The sequence below is a fragment of the Pongo abelii genome, chromosome 6 (assembly GCF_028885655.2).
Source record: "Pongo abelii isolate AG06213 chromosome 6, NHGRI_mPonAbe1-v2.0_pri, whole genome shotgun sequence".
Classification (NCBI taxonomy): domain Eukaryota; kingdom Metazoa; phylum Chordata; class Mammalia; order Primates; family Hominidae; genus Pongo; species Pongo abelii.
Genome location: NC_071991.2, coordinates 76661075 through 76687514, shown reverse-complemented (window position 1 = coordinate 76687514; position 26440 = coordinate 76661075). Strand labels below are relative to the sequence as shown.

The 26440-nt window shown below is 37.9% G+C and overlaps 1 protein-coding gene across 1 annotated transcript in view; it reads left to right on the top strand.

The window, feature by feature from the left end:
* NXPH1 (neurexophilin 1) overlaps positions 1-26217 on the top strand; it is a gene marked incomplete at its 5' end in the record, with an annotated part of 319129 nt that extends 292912 nt beyond the window's left edge. The window contains 1 exon segment of the mRNA NM_001135521.1: positions 24268-26217. Within this exon segment, the coding sequence (NP_001128993.1) occupies positions 24268-25029 (762 nt within the window). The 3' untranslated portion in view covers positions 25030-26217.
* Between the last annotated feature and the right edge of the window lie 223 nt (positions 26218-26440).

Here is a 26440-nt window from a genome sequence, read left to right as displayed (position 1 = left end):
CCCCGTCTCTACTAAAAAAATGCAAAAAATTAGCCAGGCGTGGTGGCGGGCGCCTGTAGTCCCAGCTACTCGGGAGGCTGAGGCAGGAGAATGGCATGAACCCGGGAGGCGGAGCTTGCAGTGAGCCGAGATCGCGCCACTGCACTCCAGCCTGGGCAACAGAGCGAGACACCACTTCAAAAAAAAAAAAAAAAAAATGCATTTCTTGATTGTTTAAATGATCATCCAGTTCAAAAAAACCATAAATCTCATACCTTCCTTTAACATTATGTAAAACTATGAAATAAACATTTTAACTAAAAGGAAATTAATGATACACTTAGAATATGCTATTTAATTTCACCACACCCACTGCGAATTCCATGATCCTTGGTAAATATTACAGATCAAGTTACCTTGGGTTTACTTTAGTACTTCCTATTGAGAGTTACTGACTTTCAAGGCTTGTAGCAGGAGAGAGTCTCCAAAATACCAGGACCTTTATTCATTAGAGGGTAAAAAGTACCGATGATGTGGGTTATATGGAATGAGTTGACTTAGAGATGGATTTGAAGTACGCAAAAAAAAAAAAAAGACTTCCATGGAATAATTTTTAAAAAATTTTAATGTCATAGTTATTTAACAAAAGCTTGCTGATGGATTTATTTATTTTTGGCTGGGATAGAATAGAAAATCTGACATTTTACTTTTACTTTCCCCTTTTAAAAGCAAGACTTCTGAAAATAGGAATGAATGAGATTTTGGGAAACACGTATAAAACATTTTCCCTTCAGAGCCTGAAGAATAATTCCCTCTGTGTTATCATTTGCTTGACTGAAATTCTGTTACAATGGTTCTCTCATTTCAATTCTCTCCTTCCTCACAGTCCTCACTGTTCAGATGAAAGCCTGGGAAGATCTGTGCACAAGTTTGTGTCCAAAGTCAACCCAAGAGACCCTGAGGTGTAATTGCAATAGACTAGGTTAATGCCTCTTTTTTAAGGGGGTTTTTTTTTAAGGGTTTGCAAATGATTTCAATTTTCTAGTATCCCTTCCTTTCACAAAATTAAAACTTTCCAGCAAAGTTAAGCAAGTTCCTTGTTTTGAAGTGATTTGGTGATTTCCAGAGCTTTGAAGCTTTAAAAGCTCTGAAGAAGACATTAAGTACCAGCTCTCAATAAAGGAAAACTTTGGAATGCAAGAGGAGTGGGCTGGATGCTAAGGAACCTTCATCACAATTTTGGCTCTGCTCCTAACCATCTTGATAGCCTTTTGTGAGTCACTTTAGCTCTATGAGGCTCAGCTTTCCAAGTTATAAAATATGTTCAATGGCCCCTTCCAGCCTCAGATATCTAGTGATTGTAACTCTCAACAGTCATGGATTTTCATGACACAACCACAGAGCAAAAATGTCACAGTCAAACTGTGTTTATTTACACTTTATCAGCTGTAGAGTGAAGCCAAAAATGCCTTCAGTACTCACTTTTTAATATCATTTTAATTTGTGCTGTTAATGAACACTTTTACAGCTCTATTTTAAACTGTTGCAAACATACCAATAAAATTGTGTTTGCTTCACATTTTAAAAACCCCACTGCATTTCCCAAGCAAATAGGCATTTATGCAAACAAATAGCCTAACACGTGTCTAACTGGCTGTTTCAAAGCAATTATTATTTGTCAATACAAATGTCCACTTGAGCAGTGCAAAGAAAATGCTCCCAGAAAGTTTGGCAGGCTCTGTTCTCTGCTTCAATTCTACCAGTATTCTTTTCATTACCACGTTAGGATCAAATTTCTAGAAAATCAAGGAAGAAAATGTAGAAGATGATGCTAACTTTCTTGCCACTTAAGAGACCATACTCACTATTTTATTAAGTTTTGCTAATGTTTGTCAACCCCCTCAAAATATAGTTTTATGCTCATCTAGGTATTTTGCTCTTATTCAGTTTTGTCTTAAGTAAAAATACATTTATTTGGGGATTTTTGATATAACATTTTTGGTTATAATGGCCTGTAGCAGTCACTTGTATTTTCCAAGAAAAATGCTACCTTTTTTTCTTGTGCCACTGTGCATGTTTACAGAATTACACAAAACCTCCACAGAGGATTACGACACAAACACTTTTATCTCTGCCAGATATATAATATTTAGGAAGGATTTGTATAGGGTGCTATGAGTGGATCGATGATTGCTGTAGAAATGAAGTTTATGAGGAGCTAGATAATGCGGAGTTAGCTTAGCTAATGGGAATGTGTAGAAAGGATTCCAGGAAGGGGAAGCAGCTTATACACAGGTTCTAAAGTTGGAATAAAGAGAGCACATGAAAAAGTCTGATGTGCAAAAATCCTGAGACTAAAGGGAAAAGTAGCCAACATGAAGCTAGAGACATAGACACATGTTGCATTGACTTAGACTACTTTCTAATAAGTAAGCAAGTAAATAAGTTAATAAATAATCAAATAAATAAATAGGTAAGTGTATCTTATCTTTGAACATCCTTTCTATCAGGAATAGGGCCCACAATAACTTCTTTAGTGGATGATGGCTTTTAGTAGTAGTTCCTTGAACAACAGCTGCTCTCCTTCCAGGTTACTAAAGCTCACAGAATAGGTGGTTCCCACAGAATGCCTCAGCCAGCAGTTACCACAAAAGTTACTGTCCATCTTTTTTCAAAGAGACGTGGGACCTTTAGTGACACAATCCTGTCTTTCAGCACCGTGAATAGAGGCAGCTGTCATATGTCCTAGCTGTGCCCTCTAGCGGCAGCTGGAATGTTACCCAGCTCTTTGAAAAGGGTAATTAAAATACCTCTCAGTATTTGAAGTCAGTGAGTTTAGGGACATACTAGGAGAGGAAAGTCTTCCCCAACAACTTGTTCTCTCAGATTGCCTATGATGCCTTCTATCCACAGTGCTCAAGGTAAAACAAACTGCTAATAATGAGTAAGCCATTTTAAGCTACATTAAAAGAGGGTTGAGGGAATTTCTGAGCTTTGATATATACAAATTTTCATCCAACCTCTCTATTGTGACTTATCTTACAGCATCTCCAGTCATTTTGAGGTTATGTCTGCCTCATTCTCTCTATGACCTATTTCATCTTATGATGTTTGTGTGGATACCCTTCTTTGATTTAATGGAACTGTTTATTTAAGACTTGGCTCTTTTTGTTACCAAGGATATTTTTTCTTTTAACCCCAGGGGCACCACTCAGTTTTATGTCTGATTAACTTTTCTTAACAGAATCTAAATACAGAGGCCATCTTTTTGCTTATTTATGAGATCTCTCTGGCTAAACATCTTTTTTCATTAGCACATGTCTCTTCAGTATGAGATTTCACACACCATGCTTTAAGAACCTGGGAATTGAGGAAAATGGTGATGCAAGACCAAAGCAAAATCTAGCCCGGGCTTGTGGACAGCAGCAGCATTTGATTCCAAATCTGGCAGTAACTGGTTAAGAGATCTGCAGAGGGCAGAGTATAGTAACCCAGTGCTAGGAATCTTGCAAGGGAGAAACAGAAGGTCAAGGAATGGATGTTACCTTCTTAGGGAAGAGCTTTTTAAAAGAATTTTCAAGGGAATAGTTTTCTTATAGAAATAGTGGTGTTTGATGTTCTCAGTGCATGAGCTGTATCTTCCCTGAGCTAAGCCTAAGAACCCATTGTAGGACAGACGCTGTGACTCATGCCTGTAATCCCAGCACTTCGGGATGCCAAGGCAGGTAGATCACTTGAGGCCAGAAGTTCAAGACCAACCTGGGCAACATGGCGAAACCCTGTCTCTACTAAAAATACAAAAATTAGCTGGGCATGGTGGTGGGCACCTGTAGTCCCAGCTACTCAGGAGGCTGAGGCACAAGGATGGCTTGAACCTGGGAGGCAGAGGTTGCAGTGAGCTGAGATCCAGCCACTGCACTCCAGCCTGGGCAACAGAGTGAGACTCTGTCTCAAAAAAAAAAAAAAAAAAAAAAAAATCCATTGTAGGGCCTGGTACTCTAAGTTGGATGTGTTTTTACCACTTCTTGCTCTGGCCAAGGCATGATTCACCAAAAACATTTATTTACTTAATGTAAAAAATTCTTTAAGGAATTCAAACTCCAGCATCACCCACCTTTTTTGAAAGGGTGAGAGGTCCATTCTATCTACTAGATTTTATTTTTTCTTAGACAATGCCACACTAGAACATTGGATTAGCTCTGCTTCAGAGTTGGAGATGCCCAGGACTTTTATAGGAGTGTGGAGAGGCTCTATTTCCAGGATCTTTACCTTTTTTTTTGTATTTCTGGGTTGACTGACATTGTCCACTCAGCACCTGGAAAGCTCTGAGCACTGTCCATGCACAATATTCTGATCAGAAAAAGACACTAGAAGAGTTTTTGAATCAATCTGAGGTCTAAATGACACAGGAATGTTATTCCTTGGCAACTAATCTCCATTATTTAATTTATATAATGCTTCCTTCTAACAAAAGTCTTCCAGATGAAACTCTGGATAATCAGAGTGTGTTAATTTAGGCATATTGTATCAAAAATATCAAAGTCATTATTTCCTTAGGAATTTAGACTTCTATTGGATAAGCTGTGTTATTATTGCTACAAAGTATATTTTTATATAAAGTTGTATATGAGAACATCTGTATGTATATTATTAATACCAATGGCTAATAGGGACAAATGTCTTACATATACTACTCTGAAAATATGGTTGGAAGGTAAGTCAATCCTTCCTCGTTTGTTTCATTCTAGACAGAGTTGCACTTTAAGAAGCTAAAAATTTGTCTATTAACATTCATATAATAGCCTTGTTATGGAAAAATCATTTGTATTGACCACTAATTCAGGTAGAAAGAAGCAATTCCTACATATAGAACATTTCTCTCTTCTTGAAAAGCATCTGGATTTACTGACAAATTCAAATCGTTTTATGGGTAATACAAAAGTGATTCTGAAGTGTCTGTTTCAGCAAATAGTCTTTCAATATGTAATTTTAAATGTTTTGTTCATTATTATAACCATGTACCCGGGGGTCCTTAGATGAGATACTCCTTATAACTTTTAAAATAATGTAATATAAAATATAAGCTATTTTTTTCTGTGTTATTGTCTCTTTGTTAGTGGTAAATCAGTGAGTGGTGAGGAAATGTGAAGGCCCAGGATACAACTCTTTACTATCGTAGACTTTATAAGGACTATACCCTTGGGCTACATGAAATTTATAATTTTTTAAATTTTTTAAAAAATTATACTTTAAGTTCTGGGATACATGTGCAGAGCATGCAGATTTGTTACACAGGTATACATGTGCCATGGTGGTTTGCTGTACCCATCAACCCATCATCTACATTAAGTATTTCTCCTAATGCTATCCCTCCCCTAGCCCCCCACTACCTGACAGGCCACCCGTGTGTAATGTTCCCCTCCCTGTGTCCATGTGTTCTCATTGTTCAACTCCCACTTATGAGTGAGAACATGTGGTGTTTAGTTTTCTGTTCCTGTGTTAGTTTGCTGAGAATGATGGTTTCCAGCTTCATCCATGTCCCTGCAAAGGACATGAACTCATCCTTTTTTATAGCTGTATAGTATTCCATGGTGTGTATGTGTCACATTTTCTTTATCCAGTCTATCATTGATGGGCATTTCTGTTGGTTCCAAGTCTTTGCTATTGTGAATAGTGCTGCAGTAAACATATGCGTGCATGTGTCTTTATAGTAGGATGATTTGTACTCCTTTGGATATATATACCCAGTAATGGGATGGCTGGGTCAAATGGTATTTCTGGTTCTAGATCCTTGAGGAATCACCACTCTGTCTTCCTCAATGGTTGAGCTAATTTACACTCCCACCAACACTGTAAAAGCGTTTCTATTTCTCCACATCTTCTCCAGCACCTGTTGTTTCCTGACTTTTTAATGATCACCATTCTAACTGGCATGAGATAGTATCTCATTGTGGTTTTTAATTTGCATTTCTCTAATGACCAGTGATGAGCTTTTTTTAAATATGTTTTTTGGCCACATAAATGTCTTCTTTTGAGAAGTGTCTGTTCATATCCTTTGCCTACTTTTTGATGGGGTTATTTTTTTCTTGTAAATTTGTTTAAGTTATTTGTAGATTTTGGATATTAGCCCTTTGTCAGATGGATAGAGTGCAAAAATTTCCTCCCATTCTGTAGGTTGTCTGTTCACTCTGATGATAGTTTCTTTTGCTGTGCAGGAACTCTTTAGTTTAATTAGGTCCCATTTGTCAATTTTGGCTTTTGTTGCCATTGCTTTTAGTGCTTTAGTCATGAAGGCTTTGCCATGCCTATGTCCTGAATGGTATTGCCCAAGTATTCTAGGGTTTTTATTGTTTTAGATCTTATGTTTAAGTCTTTAATCCATACTGAGTTAATTTTCGTATAAGGTGTAAGGAAGGGGTCCAGTTTCTATTTTCTGCATATGGCTAGCCAGTTTTCCCAACACAATTTATTAAATAGAAAATCCTTTCCCCATTGCTTGTTTTTGTCAGGTTTGTCAAAGATCAGATGGTTGTAGATGTGTGGCATTATTTCTCGGGCCTCTGTTATGTTCCATTGGTTTATATAACTGTTTTGGTACCACTACCACGCTGTTTTGGATACTGTATCCTTATAGTATAGTTTGAAGTCAGGTAGTGTGATGCCTCCAGCTTTGTTCTTTTTGCTTAGGATTGTCTTGGCTATACAAGCTCTTTTTTGGTTCTTTGTGAAATTTAATGTAGTTTTTTCTAATTCTGTGAAGAAAGTCAATGGTAGCTTCATAGGGATAGCATTAAATCTATAAATTACTTTGGGCAGTATGGCCATTTTCACAATGTTGATTCTTCCTATCCACGAGCATGGAATGTTTTTTCCATTTATTTTGTCCTCTCTTATTTCCTTGAGCAGTGATTTGTTATGATTTCCATTCTTTTGTATTTGCTGAGGAATGTTTTACTTTCAATTATGTGGTCAATTTTAGAATAAGTGTGATGTGGTGCTGAGAAGAATGTATATTCTGTTGATTTGGTGTGGAGAGTTCTGTAAATGCCTCTTAGGTCCTCTTGGTCCAGAGCTGAGTTCAAGTCCTGAATATCCTTGTTAATTTTCTGTCTCATTGATTTGTCTAATATTGACAGTGGGGTGTTAAAGTCTCCCACTTTTGTGCGGAAGTCTATGTCTCTTTGTAGTTCTCCTTGAAGAGGTCCTTCATAACCCTTGTAAGTTGTATTCCTAGGTATTTTATTCTCTTTGTAGCAATTGTGAATGGGAGTTCACTCATGATTTGGCTCTCTGTTTATTATTGGTGTATAAAAATGCTTGTGATTTTTGCACATTGATTTTGTATCCTGCTACTTTGCTGAAGTTGCTTATCAGCTTAGGGAGATTTTGGGCTGAGACCATGGGGTTTTATAAATATAAAATCATGTCATCTGCAAAAAGGGACAATTTGACTTCCTCTCTTCCTATTTGAATTTCCTTTATTTCTTTCTCTTGCCTGATTGCCCTGGCCAGAACTTCCAATACTATGTTGAATAGAAGTGGTGAGTGAGGGCATCTTTGTCTTGTGCCAGTTTTCAAAGGGAATGCTTCTAGCTTGTGCCCATTCAGTATGACATTGGTTGTGGGTTTGTCATAAATAGCTCTTATTATTTTAAGATATGTTCCATCAATACCTAGTTTATTGAGAGTTTCTAGCATGAAGGGGTGTTGAGTTTTACTGAAGGCCTTGAGCAGGTGTTGAGATAATCATGTGGTTTTTGTCATTGGTTATGTTTATGTAATGTATTATGTTTACTGATTTGTGTATGTTGAACCAGCCTTGCATCCCAGGGATGAAGCTGACTTGATCATGGTGGATAAGCTTTTGGATGTGCTGCTGGATTTGGCTTGCCAGTATTTTATTAAGGATTTTCGCATCAATGTTCATCAGGGATATTGGCCTGAAATTTTCGTTTTTTGTTGTGTCTCTGCCAGGTTTTGGTATCAGGATGATGCTGGCCTCATAAAATGAGTTAGGGAGGACTCCCTCTTTTTCTATTGTTTGGAATCATTTCAGAAGGAATGGTACCAGCTCCTCTTTGTACCTCGGTAGAATGCTACTGCGAATCCATCTGGTTCTGGGCTTTTTTTGGTTGGTAGGCTATTAATTACTGCCTCAATTTCAGAACTCGTTGTTGGTCTATTCAGGGATTCAATTTCTTCTTTGTTTAGTCTTGGGAGGGTGTATGTGTCCAGGAATTTATCCATTTTTTCTAGATCTTCTAGTTTATTTGCATAGAGGTGTTTATAGTATTCTCTAATAGTAGTTTGTATTTCTATGGGATCAGTGGTGATATCCCCTTTATCATTTTTATTGTGCCTATTTGATTCTTCTCTTTTATTCTTTATTTGTCTGCCTAGCCACATATTTTGTTAATCTTTTCAAAAAACCAACTCCTGGATTCATTGATTTTTTGAAGGATTTTTTGTGTCTCTGTCTCCTTCAGTTGTGCTCTGATCTTAGTTATTTCTTGTCTTCTGCTAGCTTTTGAATTTGTTTGCTCTTGCTTCTCTAGTTTGTTTAATTGTGATGTCAGGGTGTTGATTTTAGATCTTTCCTCCTTTCTCCTGTGGGCATTTAGTGCTATAAATTTCCCTCTAAACACTGCTTTAGCTGTGTCCCAGAGATTCTGGTATGTTGTGTCTTGGTTCTCACTGGTTTCAAATAACTTATTTATTTCTGCCTTAATTTCATTATGTACCCAGTAGTCATTCAGGAGCAGGTTGTTCAGGTTCCAGGTAGTTGTGCAGTTTTGAATGAGTTTCTTAATTTTGAGTTCTAATTTGATGGCACTGTGGCCTGAGAGACTGTTTGTTATGATTTCTGTTATTTTGCATTTGCTAAGTAGTGTTTTACTTTCAATTATGTCGTCAGTTTTAGAATAAGTGTAATGTGGTGCTGAGAAGAATGTATATTCTATTGATTTGGGGTGGAGAGTTCTGTAAATGCCTATTAGGTCCTCTTGGTCCAGAGCTGAGTTCAAGTCCTGAATATGCTTGTTAATTTTCTGTCTCATTGATTTGTCTAATATTGACAGTGGGGTGTTAAAGTCTCCCACATTTGTGTGGCAGTCTAAGTCTCTTTTTAGGTGTCTAAGAATTTGCTTTATGAAACTGGGTGCTCCTGTATTGGGTGCATATATATTTAGGATATTTAGTTCTGCTTGTTGCATTGATCCCTTTACCATTATGTCATGCCCTTCTTTGTCTTTTTTGGTCTTTGTTGGTTTAAAGTCTGTTTTCTCAGAGACTAGGATTGCATCCCCTACCTTTTTTTTTTTTTTTTTTTTTTTTGCTTTCCATTTGCTTGGTAAATATTCCTCTATCCCTTTATTTTGAGCATACTCTATTCCTTTATTTTGTGTTTGCATGTCAGATGGGTCTCCTGAATACAGCAGATCGATGAGTCTTAACTCTATCCAATTTGCCAGTGTGGGTCTTTTAATTGGGGCATTTAGCCCATTTACATTTAAAGTTAATAATGTTGTGTGTGAATTTGATCATGTCATTATGATGCTGGCTGGTTATTTTGCCTGTTACTTGATGCAGTTTCTTCATAGTGTCGATGGTCTTTACAGTATGGTATGTTTTTGCAATGCCTGGTACTGGTTTTTCCTTTCCATATTTAGTGCTTCCTTCAGGAGCTCTCGTAAGGCAGGCCTGGTGGTGACAAAATGTCTCAGCATTTGCTTGTCTGTAAAGGATTTTTATTTCTTCTTCACTTATGAAGCTTAGTTTGGCTGGATATGAAATTCTGAGTTGAAAGTTCTTTTGTTTAAGAATGTTAAATATTGGCCCCCAGTTTCTCGTGGCTTGTAGGGTTTCTGCAGAGAGATCCACTGTTAGTCTGATGGGCTTCCCCTTGTGGGTAACCTGACCTTTCTCTCTGGCTGCCCTTAACATTTTTTCCTTCATTTCAGCCTTGGTGAATCTGACAATTATGTGTCTTGGGGTGGCTCTTCTTGAGGAGTATCTTTGTGGTGTTCTCTGTATTTCATGGATTTGAATGTTGTCCTGTCTTGCTAGGTTGGGGAAGTTCTCCTGGATAATATCCTGCAGAGTGTTTTCCAACTTGGTTCCATTCTCCCTGTCACTTTCAGGTACACCAATCAAAGGTAGGTTTGTTTTTTTCACATGTTCACATATTTCTTGGAGGCTTTGTTCATTCCTTTTCATTCTTTTTTCTCTAATCTTGTCTTCACACTTTATTCATTAAGTTGATCTTCAATCTCTGATATCCTTTCTTCCACTTGATTGATTCAGCTACTGATACTCGTGTATGTTTCACGAAGTTCTCATGCTGTGTTTTTCAGCTCCATCAGGTCATTTATGTTCTTCTCTAAGTTGGTTATTCTAGTTAGCAATTCATCCAACCTTTTTTCAAGGTTCTTAGCTTCCTTGCATTGGGTTAGAACATGCTCCTTTAGCTTGGGGGAGTTTATTATTATCCACCTTCTGAAGCCTACTTCTGTCCATTCGTCAAACTCATTCTCCGTCCAGTTTTGTTTCCTTGCTGGTGAGGAGTTGTCATCCTTTGGAGGAGAAGAGGCATTCTGGATTTGGAATTTCAGCCTTTTGCACTGGTTTTTCCTCATCTTTATCTACCTTTGGTCTTTGATGTTGGTGACCTTTGGATGGGGTTTCTGTGTGGATGTCCTTTTTGTTGAGGTTGATGCTATTCCTTCCTATTAGTTTTCCTTCTAACAGGCCCCTCTGCTGCAGGTCTGTTGGAATTTGCAGGAGGTCCACTCCAGACCTTGTTTGCCTGGGTATCACCAGGGGAGGCTGCAGAACAGCAAAGATTGCTGCCTGTTCCCTCCTCTGGAAGCTTTGTCCCAGAGGGACACCTGCCAGATGCCAGCTGGAGCTCTCCTGTATGAGGTGTCTGTCGATCCCTGCTTGGGGGTATCTCCCAGTCAGGAGGCACGGGGGTGAGGGACCCACTTGAGGAGGTGGTCTGTCCCTTAGCAGAGATCAAGCGCTATGCTGGGAGAGCCACTGCTCTCTGCAGAGCCAGCAGGCAGGAACATTTAAGTCTGCCAAAGCTGTGTCCACAGCTACCACTTCCCCCAGGTGCTCTGTCTCAGGAAGATGGGAGTTTTATCTATAAGCCCCTGACTGGGTCTGCTGCCTTTCTTTCAGAGATTCCCTGACCAGGGAGAAGGAATCTAGAGAGGCACATTGGCTACAGTGGCTTTGCTGAGCTGTGGTGGGCTTCACCTAATCTGAACATCCCCCAGCAGCTTTGTTTACACTGTGAGGGGAAAATCGCCTACTCAAGCCTCAATAATGGTGGATGTCCCTCTCCCCACCAAGCTCAGGCATCCCAGGTCGACTTCAGACTGCTGTGCTGGCAGTGAGAATTTCAAGCCAGTGGATCTTAGCTTGCTGGGCTCCTTAGGGGTGGGATCCACTGAGCAAGACCACTTGGCTCCCTGGCTTCATCCCCTTTTCCAAGGGAGTGAACGGTTTCATCTCACTGGAGTTCCAGGCGCCAGTGGGGTATGAAAAAAAAAAAAAAAAAACAAAACTCCTGCAGCTAGCTCTTTGTCTGCCCAAATGGCCACCCAGTTCTTTGCTTGAAACTCAGGGCCCTGGTGGTGTAGGCACCCAAGGGAATCTCCGGGTCTGCGGGTTGTAAAGACTATGGGAAAAGTGTAGTATCTGGGCCAGAATGCACCATCCTTCAAGGCACATTCTCTCACAGCTTCCTTTGGCTAGGGGAGGGAGTTCCCTGACCCCTTGTGCTTCCCGGGTGAGGCAACACTCCACCCTGCTTCTGATTGCCTTCCATGGGTTGCATGCACTGTCTAACCATTCCCAGTGAGATGAGCTGCGTACCTCAGCTGGAAATGCAGAAGTCACCTGCCTTTTGCATCGATCTTGCTGGGAGCTGCAGACTGGAGCTGTTCCTATATGGTCATCTTGCCAGTCATCTATTTTTCTCTTTTTTCTTTCTTTAAAATAACCTTAGCATACTGTACCTTTTTTCTTTATAAATTTTTAATTTTTTAAAACTTTTGATTATTGTGTAATAACACTTAGGTTAAAACACACACTATAAAGCTGTACAAAATATTTTCTTTCTTTACATCCTTATTCTATAAACTTTTTCTATTTTTAAAATTTTTATATCTTTTGCTTTTTAAACATTTTTAAAAATGAAGACACAAGCACACATATTAGCCTAGGCCTACACAGGGTCAGCATCATCAAGACATTATTAGGTGATAGGAATTTTTCAGCTCCATTATAATCTCCTGGGGCCACCATTGTATATGCAGTCCATCTTTGTCTGAACATCAATAGGCAGTGTGTGACTGTACCTCTAAAGATGACCACAGAGTTGTCAGAATTATGCTAATTCCCACTTCAGTTTGTTTGGATTATTTGAGCTGATGTAATGTTTCCAGTCAGAAGACAAGAATAGAATAGCAGTGCACATTCTGAAAGCCTTATTTTCCTTTCTCCTTCAGGGTTTCATAAGCTAACTTGACATAATAGGTCTCATGTGTTGTGCTCAAACTGCATATAATGCTATATTTATGCCTTATATTTGTAGCCCCTATATTTATACCTTAGTATAAAAGAAATGAAGGAAATAAGTGCATATCCTCTTCTCTAATTTTTAGCCAGAATTACATAGATAGCTTCCCATTGTTTGGGTGGCAAGAAGAATAAATACAGGCATGTATTTATCCCCATGATATGCACTACATACAAATTTTTTAGTTTTGTCTTCACAAAAACCCAATGAGTTAGGTATTGTCTAAATTTTTTAATTGGATAAAATTTGGCTCTAAGAGGTAGACAATGATGAAGTAGCAGAATTTGCATTTAGACCTATGATCTCTGACTGCAAAGCCCATTCTCTTAGTTCCTATGTAATACAGGCTCCTGGATCCTACTGGGTTAAGAGAGAGCCATGAAGCTCCTCTTCTGCTTTTCCATTGTTAATGCAGCTCTGTGGTACCTGAAGCACTGTTTTGCACCAAGGAAATGATGTACCTTTTTTGTTGCTTGTTTTTTGCTTTTGTTTTTTTTTTCCTTTAAGTTTATTTATTTATTCCCAGCTTTACTGATATATAATTGACCAATAAAAATGGTATATACTCAAGGCATATAATGTGATGTTTTGATTTATGTATAAACTGTGAAATGATTACCACAACCAAGGTAATTAAAATATCCGTTACCTCACATAGTTACCATTTTTTTGTGTGTGTATGTAGTGAGAACTCGCCTACTCTCTTAGCAAATTTCAAGTATAGAATACATTGTTAATAACTGTAGTCACCATGTTGTACATTAGAACTCCAGAACTTATTCATCACATAATCAAATGTTTGTATCCTTTAACCAACGTCTTTCAATTTCCTCCATTCCCCAGCCTCTGGCAAATACCAGTTTACTTCCTGTTTCTGAGTTCCACTTATTTGGATTCCACAAACAAGTGAGATCATGCAGTATTTGTTTCTGTTATCTAGCTTATTTTACTTAGCACAATGTCCTCTAGATTCATCCATGTTGCTACAAATGACAGGATTTCTTTCTTTCTTAATAATTTTCTCATCCATTATGCGTATTTCTCATAAATTATATAGCTCATATCTTCTTTTTCCATTCATCTCTTGATGGACACTTAGGTCTATATCTTGGCAATTGTGAATAATGCTGCAACGAACATAAAATGCAGATTTTTTTGAGACCCTGATTTCATTTTCTTTGGATATAAACCGAGAAGTGGGATTGCTGGATCAAATGGTAGTTCTATTTGTAGTTGTAGTTTTTTGAGGAATCTCCATATTGCTTTCCATAATCTCTCTACTAAGTTATAATCCCATCCACAGTGTACAACTGTTCCCTTTCTCCACATCGTCATCAGCACTGATTATTGTTTGACCTTTTCATAGTAGTTATGCTGACAGGTGTGAGGTGATATATCACTGTTGTTTTGATTTACAGGAAGGAATGTATTTTTGATGTATTAAAACACTGCTTTCCTCTGGCTTATGTAAAATGCAGGCACTTTGGGTATTATCAATAAAATACAGGCTCTAAATTTGTAAGAAAGAAATCTCTGAGTGCCATGTGTCCCCCTAAAATATTGATTGTGAATCAAATAACATTCACTATTAAAATAGATGTAGCTAAGAATATGAACCATACAGGTAATTTATTAAGTGCTTACTCTATGCTAGGCACTCCTTTTGCCAAGATACACATGGCATAAAATAGAAAGAACATCTCTCAAAGATTCTTAAGACTATAGTCTTGGGAAACTAAACTCTTGAGATAATTGTATGAAAAAGAGTCTAACACATCTTTAAATAGCTGCCTACCTTTCTCTAAACTAGTTAAGAAAGGGTCTAGTGAAAACATGGGCACCATGTAATCTACCTTGTAAGATTCAGAGTGCCTGAGATAGAATTCTAAATTTATTTGCAGAGAGAAAAAGCAAAACAAATTAAAAGATGAAGGAATACTATATCCATGTAAGTCTATGGCCAGTAAAGACACTTTTGGGTATGGACAACTCATTTTATCCTATATGAACTTCTTTTAAAGGAATCATACAAATATATACACCCAGAAAAATGAAAATTCAACGAGAGAGGGGAGTGGGATATCTGAAAAAGCAAGGAGCAAAGAAAGCAATGGAATCAAGGCTAAAATAGTAACTATGTAACCTGGCTATGAAACAATGTAATAATTAAGGATCTATCACACGAAACGTATATAAAATGTAAAAATATGGTATATTCATAATATAGAATTCTAACTATACTTAAGTTTAAAATAAAGGTGATGTATCTGAATATACTAGCTGAGATGTGTCTCTAAGATATTTTGTTAATTGGAAAATATATAATGTAATTTATAAAATAGACACCATGTATGTAATATATTTATATATGAAAAAGAAAATACTTAGGAACAATATATACCAAAATTTGAATAGGTTTTATCTTTGGGGGGGTGGGATTGCAAGGAAGCAGGGGTTGATGATGAAGAACATCTTTTACAATTTATTTTATTAATTTCCTATAATGTTTAATGTTTTAATAAGCATAAATGAATGTAAAATTTCATTATTAAAATGGCTTTTAAAAATAAAGGCTATATCCTGTGGAATAGTGAGAAGTAGCTTACCAGCAGTGATCTTGGACAAGTGCTATTTGAGTTTCCATATCTCTTCAGTAAGCTGAAGACTTCGCTATTGACCTCAAAGTTAGTGAGTGTGTGAGTGTGTGCGTGTGTGTGGTTTAAATGTAATACAATGCCATATGTAAAGTGCTAATTACAATATCAGTGATATAGTGTGCCCTTAACCAATAGTAGTCGATATTATGCAACATATATTCAACGTAGGTAACCATAAACCACTAAAATGAAGTTGTAATCATAGAGCAATGTTAGTTTGTTGGTTACTTATTCACCAATGAGCAATGTTGCTTAAGCAATAGTATTTTTTTTTTAAACATTTTTGTTTGTGTTCAGACATTTGGTGAAATAAATATAAATGTTTCAAAGCAATCTTGAGATTATTTATACTGAACAGTAATAGATCAACAGTAAAATATGCAGGTTGGTAAAAGTTAAAAGACATCTCATTTCTCATTTATAAAAAGAGACATACAAATGTTTGGAGACACTTCTAGTTGAAGATTGTATATATAAGGAAGTATACATTTTGTCACCTAAGGCCAGAATAGTTGAAGTGGGAGTGAAGTCGAGAAGTGGTTTATTCCCCCAAAATGGTGTCTTTCAACAATATTTTAAAAGATAACATATTGGCATTATTACTATAAACCTATTATGAGATGACATTAGAACAAGCAGTGTGTAATTATGCTCCTAACATGTATAGGAGGAGCTAGAGCAAAGTGTGGCAACTCTTTTTTTTTCTTTTTTTTTTTGAGATGGAGTCTCGCTCTGTGGCCCAGGCTGTAGTGCAGTGGCGTGATCTCGGCTCACTGCAAGCTCTGCCTCCCGAGTTCATGCCATTCTCCCACCTCAGCCTCCCGAGTAGCTGGGACTACAGGCGCCTGCCACCGCGCCCGGCCAATTTTTTTTGTATTTTCAGTAGAGACAGGGTTTCAGTGTGTTAGCCAGGATGGTCTCTACCTCCCAACCTCGTGATTCGCCCGCCTCGGCCTCCCAAAGTGCTGGGATTACAGGCGTGAGCCGCCGCGCCCAGCCAAAGTGTGGCAACTCTTGATGTGCTCACACTTCCACCATCCAATGGTGGTGTTTTCTCTCTAACCCCAAACTCAGGTTCTGTCCTAGGTATGCTCCTTTGATGTTAGATCTAAGCTTGGTCTTTGTTTAATGTTAAAGAAAATGACCCTTGTCTATGCCCCTATTTTTATATAGTCTCAAAAGAATAATATATTTAAAAATGCATACACATGTTAAGAATCTTTATGTCTCAATGTTTCTGAAACAATGAGACAAATAAAATTTGTGGAAATGGTATCATTGAACTAGAGAGCCAGCTCCTTTGGTAATGGGCATTGGCCACTTTTGACATGGAAAATTATCCTCAGGAAGTATATTTGGTGTTTTCATTATAATATTATAGAAAATATTTATAGAAAAAGTCTCATATGCTTTGGTTTGTTTGTTTGTTTGTTTTTTGGTAATCATCTTTATGCCGTAGTCCTTACCACTTCTGACGATCAACCTGGCTCCTCTTCTGCCTGTCCTCAAAGTGCTAACATTTTTAAAGATATTCTTAGCATACTTCTTTATTACCACATGTTACTTGCACAATACCATCTACTCATACTACAAAATCAACATCACCATCCCTCTCATGTCTCCCGACCTTCAGATCCTTGTTCCCAGTTTCCTAGTGGATGGCATCACCAGAATGACTTCCCACAGGCACTTAAACTCCCAATATTTCTATGAGATTTAATTTTATTTTCCAGCCAACTTGTTACCGCTGTTTTCCTTACAGATGCAAGCAAACTTTCTCAACCTTTTCATGTTTCTATTTAGCCAAGAATCATCAAGCTGAGTTAATCCTAGCTCTGAATTATCTCTTAGATCCATCATTTCTTCTTCTTTTTCTCTGCTACTGTTTTGGTTCAGGTTCACTTCTTTTTCAAATGAAGTATTGCAATTAGTTATTTAACTAGTCTCCCTTCCTTCAAGGTCTCTCTCTATTAAACCACCCTTTAATATCTACTCAGTGATTCTTCTAGAGCCAGGATGACCTACTTAAAAAGAAAGCAAAATGAAATGTAGTGACTCCCTATTTCCTGTAAGATTAAGTTTAAATGCCTTAGCAGCACCTTTACGATTTGGCCCTAGCCTGCCTTCTACAAGTTTTTGGCAAGCTCTTCTATTTCTCCTCTAAAGTAATGCTCCTTAGGGTTCAGCAGTAAGAAGCTATTTTCTTTTTTTCCCCTTTCTTTATTGACAAGTGAAAATTGTGTATAATTATGGTGTACAGTATAAGGCTATGAGATATGTATACATTGTGGAATGGCCAAATCAAGCTATTTACCATATGCATTATCTCACATACTTGTTTTTTGTGTATGGTGAGAATGCTTAAAATCTACTCTCTTAGCATGGTCTCACTTATATGTGGAGTGTAAAAAAGTTGAACTCATAAAAACAGAGTAAAATTGTGGGTACCTGGGGGTGGGGGTGGGTGGAGTAGAGAGATGTTTGTTTATGAATATAAAATTTTAGTTAGAGAATAATAAGTTTTTTTTTTCATTCTTACATTTGACATATCCTTTCTCTGCTCTGTGCTTTGGCACTGACTGCCCCAAGACAGAGTCTTGCTCTGTCGCCAGGCTGGAGTGCAGTGGTGCGATCTTGGCTCACTGCAACCTCCGTTTCCCGGATTCAAGCCATTCTCCTGTCTCTGCCTCCCTAGTTGCTGGGACTACAGGCGTGTGCCACCACGCCCAGCTAATTTTTTTTTTTTTTTTTTTTTTTTTTTGTATTTTTAGTAGAGAAAGGGTTTCACCATGTTGGCCAGGATGATCTGATCTCTTGACCTCGTTATCTGCCTGCCTTGGCCTCCCAAAGTGCTAGGATTTCAGGCAAGAGCTGCCGTCCCCGGTCCTGTTCTTTATTCTTGGAAGAACTCCTCTGGCCCACGCACTAGCTGTTAAACTACCAAGCCTCTTTTATCTACCATATCTAAGGATCATCTCTTCTGTTATACCTTCTCTACCTTTCAACTTTGACTATGATTGCTGGAACGTTACACATAGTGCTGGTCGCATCACACTGTGATGGCTTAATTGATGCCTCCAGTAGACTGTGAACTTCTTGAGAGCCAGGACCATGTGCCATTGATGTTTGCATTTCTTTATTCAACTCAATATTCTTGTAGTCTCACTATACAGCTATTTTGTTAATAAGACAAAAGAAATTGGAGTTGTTAGTCTTGAACAGCTCTGGGGACTTTGCTAAGGAACCTTCCTGTTTTTTCCAGATTTATATTCTCTTTTAGACATTGCCCTACTCCCTTCCTAACCTAAGTAAAAAGCAAGGAATGAGGGAATAAGAATATTTAAGACAGTGTTAATGATGATTACAGCTGAAACCTGCTTTGATTCTTTACCCACACTGAGATGTTCCAGAGAGGCTTCCTGACTGTCAGCACCACTTGAAGCCTTTCCCATTGTATCATTGAAGGCAAATAATTCATTGCATTTGGAAGTTAAGCTGTTTAATAGCTAAATTTATGCTCATCCTTTGTTAACTTGAGTTCAGCCACTTACTTTACTTGCCATATTTTTAGGTAGTCACAGCAGCACTTTCAAAAATATATGCTTGCTTTCTTTCCTTTTCAACATTTCAATTCATGTTTCATTGTTTGGAGTTCAATATATATTGATGCTATCCTTAATATAAATTAAAAAAATTATTTGATTGTGGTATGAGCACTTAATGTGAGTTCCACCCTCTTAACAAATTTTTAAACTGTAAAATACAATATTGGCTATAAGTACAATGTTGTACAGCAGATCTCTAGAATTTATTTCAACCTGATTAACTAAAACTTTATGCTCATTTTCTCCCCATTTTCTTCTCCCCCCCCTTTCCCCCACAACATGCTTTTTTTTAAATTGTTTGCTTTATGTTTGTGGTTATATTGAAGGGAGATTTTCTTTCAAGAATGCTTTATGCTCTTAAATCCAATTACAAATTAATAGTTTACATAAAATATTATGTAGTGAGTTTCAGAGGTAAAAATATCTGGTGATGACAACAGCTAAGACTACTATTGAACAGTGTTCCAGGTACTGTCCTTAGTAATTTGAATGGAGTCCCCTATTTAATCCTCACAACAGCCCTGTGAAGAAGATTGATATTATTCTTCTGTTCCCTAGAAGAGAGAAACAGTGAAGCTTAAACAGGTTAAGTAACTTGCCCACATCACACAGCTGTTAAAGATCAGAGCCTGGACTGGGATTCAGGCAGTCTGACTCCAGAGTGCACTCCCATAGTTACTACAGCTGTGGATAACATAATTTAGAACTAAACAATTTTTATTCTGCCTGAAAATCACAGGTTTGTCTGTCAGAGGAGTCTTAGCATCTTTTTGAATAGATTGATTCTTCCTTCTTGAAACCATATTCACTACTTCCACATGTTTTCCTTTCATTTCCCCCTATGCTACTGGTAAATTGAACTGTAAATCCCTCTTCTCCTCCTTCTTTGGGATAATTTCATTACTGCTTCATTAGCCAGTGCATCATGAAAGCATCTCAATACAGCCCTTTGCTGATGCTGAGATATAAGCACTAAGCCACTACTAAATGCGTTCCTGTATTTATTCTTTTTGTCACACAAACAATGGGAAATTGTCTAGATAATTCCAGGCAAAAACCAGAGAAGAGAATACACATGTATTTGTTTTATACTGAGTCATAAATGTAGGAACTGTGATAAGGGCAATGCTTATGTAACTAGGCAAGTGCAGATTCAGATGTTTAATCATTTAGATTTTATTACACACACACACACACACACACACACACACACACATACTGTCTCCCAAATCCAAAGGTATGTACTATTTTTACTGATTAATGTTAGTTTTAAATTTTACATTATAGCTACTCTGTGTTATAGAAAAATAGTATCTTTTGAAATGCAGTACCTTCAGAAAATTAGTGGGAAAGCTGTAGTTGTTTTTATTAGTTTTATAATTATAATGAAAAATGCTAACTCTGGAACTGCTAAGGATAATACTTTTGATGTGAGAGTAAATATTTTTCCATAATGGAATGGCTTTATTGTCAGGATAGATTGGAAATGTAATGCTTTTTTCTTTATTTTATTTTATCTTATTATTATTATACTTTAAGTTTTAGGGTACATGTGCACAATGTGCAGGTTTGTTACATATGTATACATGTGCCATGTTGGTGTGCTGCACCCATTAACTCGTCATTCAGCATTAGGTATATCTCCTAATGCTATCCCTCCCCCCTCCCCCCACTCCACAACAGTCCCCAGAGTGTGATGTTCCCCTTCCTGTGTCCATGTGTTCTCATTGTTCAATTCCCACCTATGAGTGAGAACATGCAGTGTTTGGTTTTTTGTCCTTGTGATAGTTTGCTGAGAATGATGGTTTCCAGTTTCATCCATGTCCCTACAAAGGACATGAACTCAACCTTTTTTATGGCTGCACATGGTGTATATGTGCCACATTTTCTTAATCCAGTCTATCGTTGTTGGACATTTGGGTTGGTTCCAAGTCTTTGCTATTGTGAATAGTGCCGCAGTAAACATACGTGTGCATGTGTCTTTATAGCAGCATGATTTATAATCCTTTGGGTATATACCCAGTAATGGGATGGCTGGCTCAAATGGTATTTCTAGTTCTAGATCCCTGAGGAATCGCCACACTGACTTCCACAATGGTTGAACTAGTTTACAGTCCCACCAACAGTGTAAAAGTGTTCCTATTTCTCCACATCCTCTCCAGCACCTGTTGTTTCCTGACTTTTTAATGATCGCCATTCTAACTAGTGTGAGATGGTATCTCATTGTGGTTTTGATTTGCATTTCTCTGATGGCCAGTGATGATGAGTATTTTTTCATGTGTCTGTTGGCTGCATAAATGTCTTCTTTTGAGAAGTGTCTGTTCATATCCTTTGCCCACTTTTTGATGGGGTTGTTTGTTTTTTTCTTGTAAATTTGTTTGAGTTCATTGTCGATTCTGGATATTAGCCCTTTGTCAGATAAGTAGGTTGCAAAAATTTTCTCCCATTTTGTAGGTTGCCTGTTCACTCTGATGGTAGTTTCTTTTGCTGTGCAGAAGGATGCTTTTTTCTTAAGAAAAGTTATATATTCCTATGCACAGTCCTCCTCTCAACTTTATCCTATTAGAATATTTTTCCTCTCAACTTTATCCTATTGGAAATTAACATTTAGTTCTTATTAAAAATTACTTGTGCTAAAGCAACCATTTTGCTTTTATTAGTCATTTCTACTGTTTGAACGTGGTCCATTTCTGTGATACTATTTTAGTATGAAGAAAATCTGTAAACAGGAAAAAGTTTGGGTACATAGGGGAAAGGAGAGATACCAAAGCAAGGGTTGAGCAAAAGTGAAAGGGAAGTACTTACAACTAAAAAAAAGTTGGCAGCAAAGATAACCTTCTGTCAATTTCCTATATTTTCCTCAAGACCACTAATGGCCATCTGATAGACCCATTTGACTCCACAGCAGGGTGTTTGCTTATTGTTAGGAGCTGACTCTTTAAAAGGACTGACTACATACACGAGGCTGGTCCATGTTTCTCTTAGATGTGACCTTGCCCCAACAATAATCCAGAGACTGATTCTCCATTGGTCAGTGTTATCTATTCTTCCTTCACCTCTGCACACAATGGCCCTCTGCATCTTTCCATGAAGGCATTGCTATTGCCTTGGGGATCACAGCAGATGCAACTGTACTCGAGCTAGCAGCCTGAAAGAGTTGACAGTTTTTTTGTTAGCTTACCCAAAGTTTCAATTTTAGCTTTTAGGGTGCTGTCACGGCATACAAATGCACGATGAAGTTGCATTTTATCTCAGATGCAATGAATTTTCATGGAGACAAACTTGCAGGGTTTTTAAGCTCAGCATTATTAGGAAGATTACAGCTTCAGCTGGTATTCTTTCTGTGGTGAGAACAGTCCAACCACACTCATGTTACCTCAATTTGAACAGGCAAATAGGAGACTACTTCCTAGCTTGAAAAGAAGGATTACAAGATCTAAGAGCTTTTGTTCTAGTTTAGATGACCGAGGTTCTCTGCATCCAAGTCCCTGGGGGAGCCCATTTTTTTCCACATTCCAAGCACTTGGCTGTGTAATCCTGAGCAAAACTTCTACCAGGCAAGATCTCCATATGTATTATTTGGCTTCTTTCTCTAATTGTCCTCAAACATCAGCTTGATGGTCACAATAATAGCTACATTTATTGAGCCCTTTCCAAATGCTAGCCACTGTTCTAAAGGTTTTACCTGTTTAGCTCATTCAATCCTCACAAACTTATGAAGTAGATATCATATTGCCTACATTTTACAGATTCAGGAAACAGAGGCAGAGGGAAGTTAAATAACTTCACCAGGGGCACATAGCTTGGCAGTGTCAGAGCTGGGAGGGAGTTCCAGGGAGTCTGGCTCTAAAATTTATGGTTTTGCTTCCCAGGGATTGAGAGCGCATCCTTTCAGCAACAAGTGCTATTTTCAGGTCACATTTGTATCCTAACAAGAGTCCCACACAGCTAAGTCTAGGGAAGTGTCCCTGGAACACAGCTATAATTCCCAATGGGCCTGAATTTTAAAAACCTTTCCAGGAATGACCATTCATTTTAAGAACAGTTTGGAAGGAGACTGGAGGGTCCAATGAAGCTGCTGAGTAGTAATCAGGCTGGTATCTGAGACAAGACTCAGAACTGGTTCTCCAGGGGCATGGCAATATAAGTTTATTGTGAAATGTGGCTTTTTAATGGGTAGCTGGGGACTCCATTCAACAGCCTTACCTTAAAACAGCAAGTTCGCATATTGAATGGTTTACTGGTCTTGGCTATTTTAGTTCCCGTGGGTCCTTAGTTCTGTTAGCTCCTGTTCTTGATTCTTCCATGTCAGGATAAGAAATTACTGCTTTAACTACAGGCCAGTGTGGTCATTGTGGCCACTGGTTCTTCTGTATCTCTGTGCAGTTCGAGATACAATTCTTTCCTAAGAAATAATCTTGGGGTCCTAGGAGAACAGTGTCTGCATGTGACTCTCATAATCCACCCTGAAGTGACCTCTCAGTCATTGACCACATGTTGGTTTCTCTAGAATTGACAATTACTTAAAGTCACTTTCCTAGATCACACGTTAAGCCCTGCAAGGTGAAAAATTATGTCTTATTCAATATATTCATTGCTTATTATAGGTGGTAGTAAACATGTTATTTTGTTTTGACCAGTTAAAATGTACTAGAGTCTCTTTGCAAAACTGACTTTTCTAATATGACTGTAATATGGATAACTAGTCTAAAGGGTGTCAGTTGACATATGTCTGAGAATCACAGTTTATTTCATATTTATATATTTCTTCTAACAAAATGGGATACATGTGCAGAATATGCAGGTTTGTTACACAAGTATACATGTGTCATGGTGTTTTGCTGCACCTATTGACCCATTCTCTAAGTTCCCTCCCCTCCCCTCTCCACCCCTCAACAGGCTCTGGTGTGTGCTGTTTGCCTCTCTGTGTCCAGAGAATCATACAGTTTTAAAGCTTAGGGTAATTGTGAAGTAGAAAAAGAACATAATGATTTATAAAATTTGATTTCAAAAGTGTTTGAATTTTTGTGCTAAGAAGTAATTACTTTGGTTTATATTTGAATTAACTTTGCTTTATTCATGCTGGGTAACCTTTTCTTCCATTAACCAATGGTTTTATATGATTTTTGGGTCATATTTAGTAGTTTTTCCACCCACATCTCCCTTCTTCCATTGTTATACAAAAATAAAAGTGGTATTTTATCACATATTAAAAAATATTGGCCAGATGCTGATGGTGCTTTTAAAATGTAATTATTTAATTCTGAGACTCTGGGAGAGGAGGCTTAGATCTGTGCTTTGGGTGTTCTTCTCAGATGTGGTGCTTTTAAAAAAAAGTGTAATTATTTAATTCTGAGACTCAGAGAAGGCTTGGATCTTTGCATTGGGTGTTATTCTGAGATGCAGAGATGTAAATGCCATTTTTCTGTTCTGTTTTCAGGTCACATGTGCCAATTTAACGAACGGTGGAAAGTCAGAACTTCTGAAATCAGGAAGTAGCAAATCCACACTAAAGCACATATGGACAGAAAGCAGCAAAGACTTGTCTATCAGCCGACTCCTGTCACAGACTTTTCGTGGCAAAGAGAATGATACAGATTTGGACCTGAGATATGACACCCCAGAACCTTATTCTGAGCAAGACCTCTGGGACTGGCTGAGGAACTCCACAGACCTTCAAGAGCCTCGGCCCAGGGCCAAGAGAAGGCCCATTGTTAAAACGGGCAAGTTTAAGAAAATGTTTGGATGGGGCGATTTTCATTCCAACATCAAAACAGTGAAGCTGAACCTGTTGATAACTGGAAAAATTGTAGATCATGGCAATGGGACATTTAGTGTTTATTTCAGGCATAATTCAACTGGTCAAGGGAATGTATCTGTCAGCTTGGTACCCCCTACAAAAATCGTGGAATTTGACTTGGCACAACAAACCGTGATTGATGCCAAAGATTCCAAGTCTTTTAATTGTCGCATTGAATATGAAAAGGTTGACAAGGCTACCAAGAACACACTCTGCAACTATGACCCTTCAAAAACCTGTTACCAGGAGCAGACCCAAAGTCATGTATCCTGGCTCTGCTCCAAGCCCTTTAAGGTGATCTGTATTTACATTTCCTTTTATAGTACAGATTATAAACTGGTACAGAAAGTGTGCCCTGACTACAACTACCACAGTGACACACCTTACTTTCCCTCGGGATGAAGGTGAACATGGGGGTGAGACTGAAGCCTGAGGAATTAAAGGTCATATGACAGGGCTGTTACCTCAAAGAAGAAGGTCACATCTGTTGCCTGGAATGTGTCTACACTGCTGCTCTTGTCAACTGGCTGCAAATACACTAGTGGAAAACAATCTGATGTAATTTCTGCCCAGTCAGCTTCATCCCTCAGTATAATTGTAAATCATCACAGATTTTGAAGTCACACCTGAAGACATGTTCTCACATATAGAGGTACACAAACACACTGTCATGCACATTTCCGCTTGCATCTATCATGATTCCTGTTGACAGGGCTCTCATTGTCTGACTCATAATGGTTCAGGATCAACTGTCATCAAACGGAAGGATTAACTAGACAGAGAATGTTTCTAACACTTGCTGTTATGGAAATCTCTTTTAAAGTCTTGAGTACATGCTAATCAATAATCCCCACTCATGCATTCCTACTGCTTGGAGTAGCTGACTGGTAAATACTACTGTAGGAGTATCTGCTTGTTAAAATGGAAAAATGTGTCTTTAGAGCTCAGTATTCTTTATTTTACAAACACAACAAAATGTAGTAACTTTTTTCCAGCATACAGTAGGCACATTCAAGGTGGTCCAAGATGGCTCTTTTTTCTATGAAAAGGGCCTGTTCTCAGTAAAGATGAGCAAACATTTGGAATTTACATGTGGGCAGACATTGGGATAACAACTTTCATCACCAATCATTGGACTTTTGTGAAGTTGAGACCAGCTAAGGCTACTTAAATAAGTTCTGATCACTACATAAGTAGGGAAATTCCTGGCAGACACCATGTAAGTTATAAGTGTCTGTCTTATCTTTACTACACATATTGTAACAAATTCAATATCCTAGTCTTCATTTGTATGAATGGTTTGTATTGTACATAGTTTAACCAAGTGTTATTTGAGCTGCTTATTAATATTAACTTGTACTTGTCTCTCTGCTTGTTATTGGTTAAGAAAAAAGGATATGAGGAATTCATTTTATCAATGTAGCTGTGAACGCCATTAAAAAGACAAACTTAATGTACAGAGCATTTATTCAGATCAAGTATTGTTGAAAGCTATACATATACAACATTACAGTCTGTCTGTATCTAGATATTTTATTTCTGGACAAAATGAAATGTACATAAAAATAAAACACTTAAAGTTGAGTTTCAGTATGTACTTGTGTAAGATGGTGATTTAAATGTTTCTGACAAGAAGAATGTGCTGGAATACAGTCCTGGCTTTGCATCTCATATCTCTAAATTTGTACAGAACTATCTAAACTGTTGTTAGTTGCCCAGTCAAAACAACTTAAGAGTTTCAATCTGAAGCCTGGGGAATTTGTGGCATATAGCGTTGCACACATTTTTGGTTTACTGTCATGCTAGTTATTCA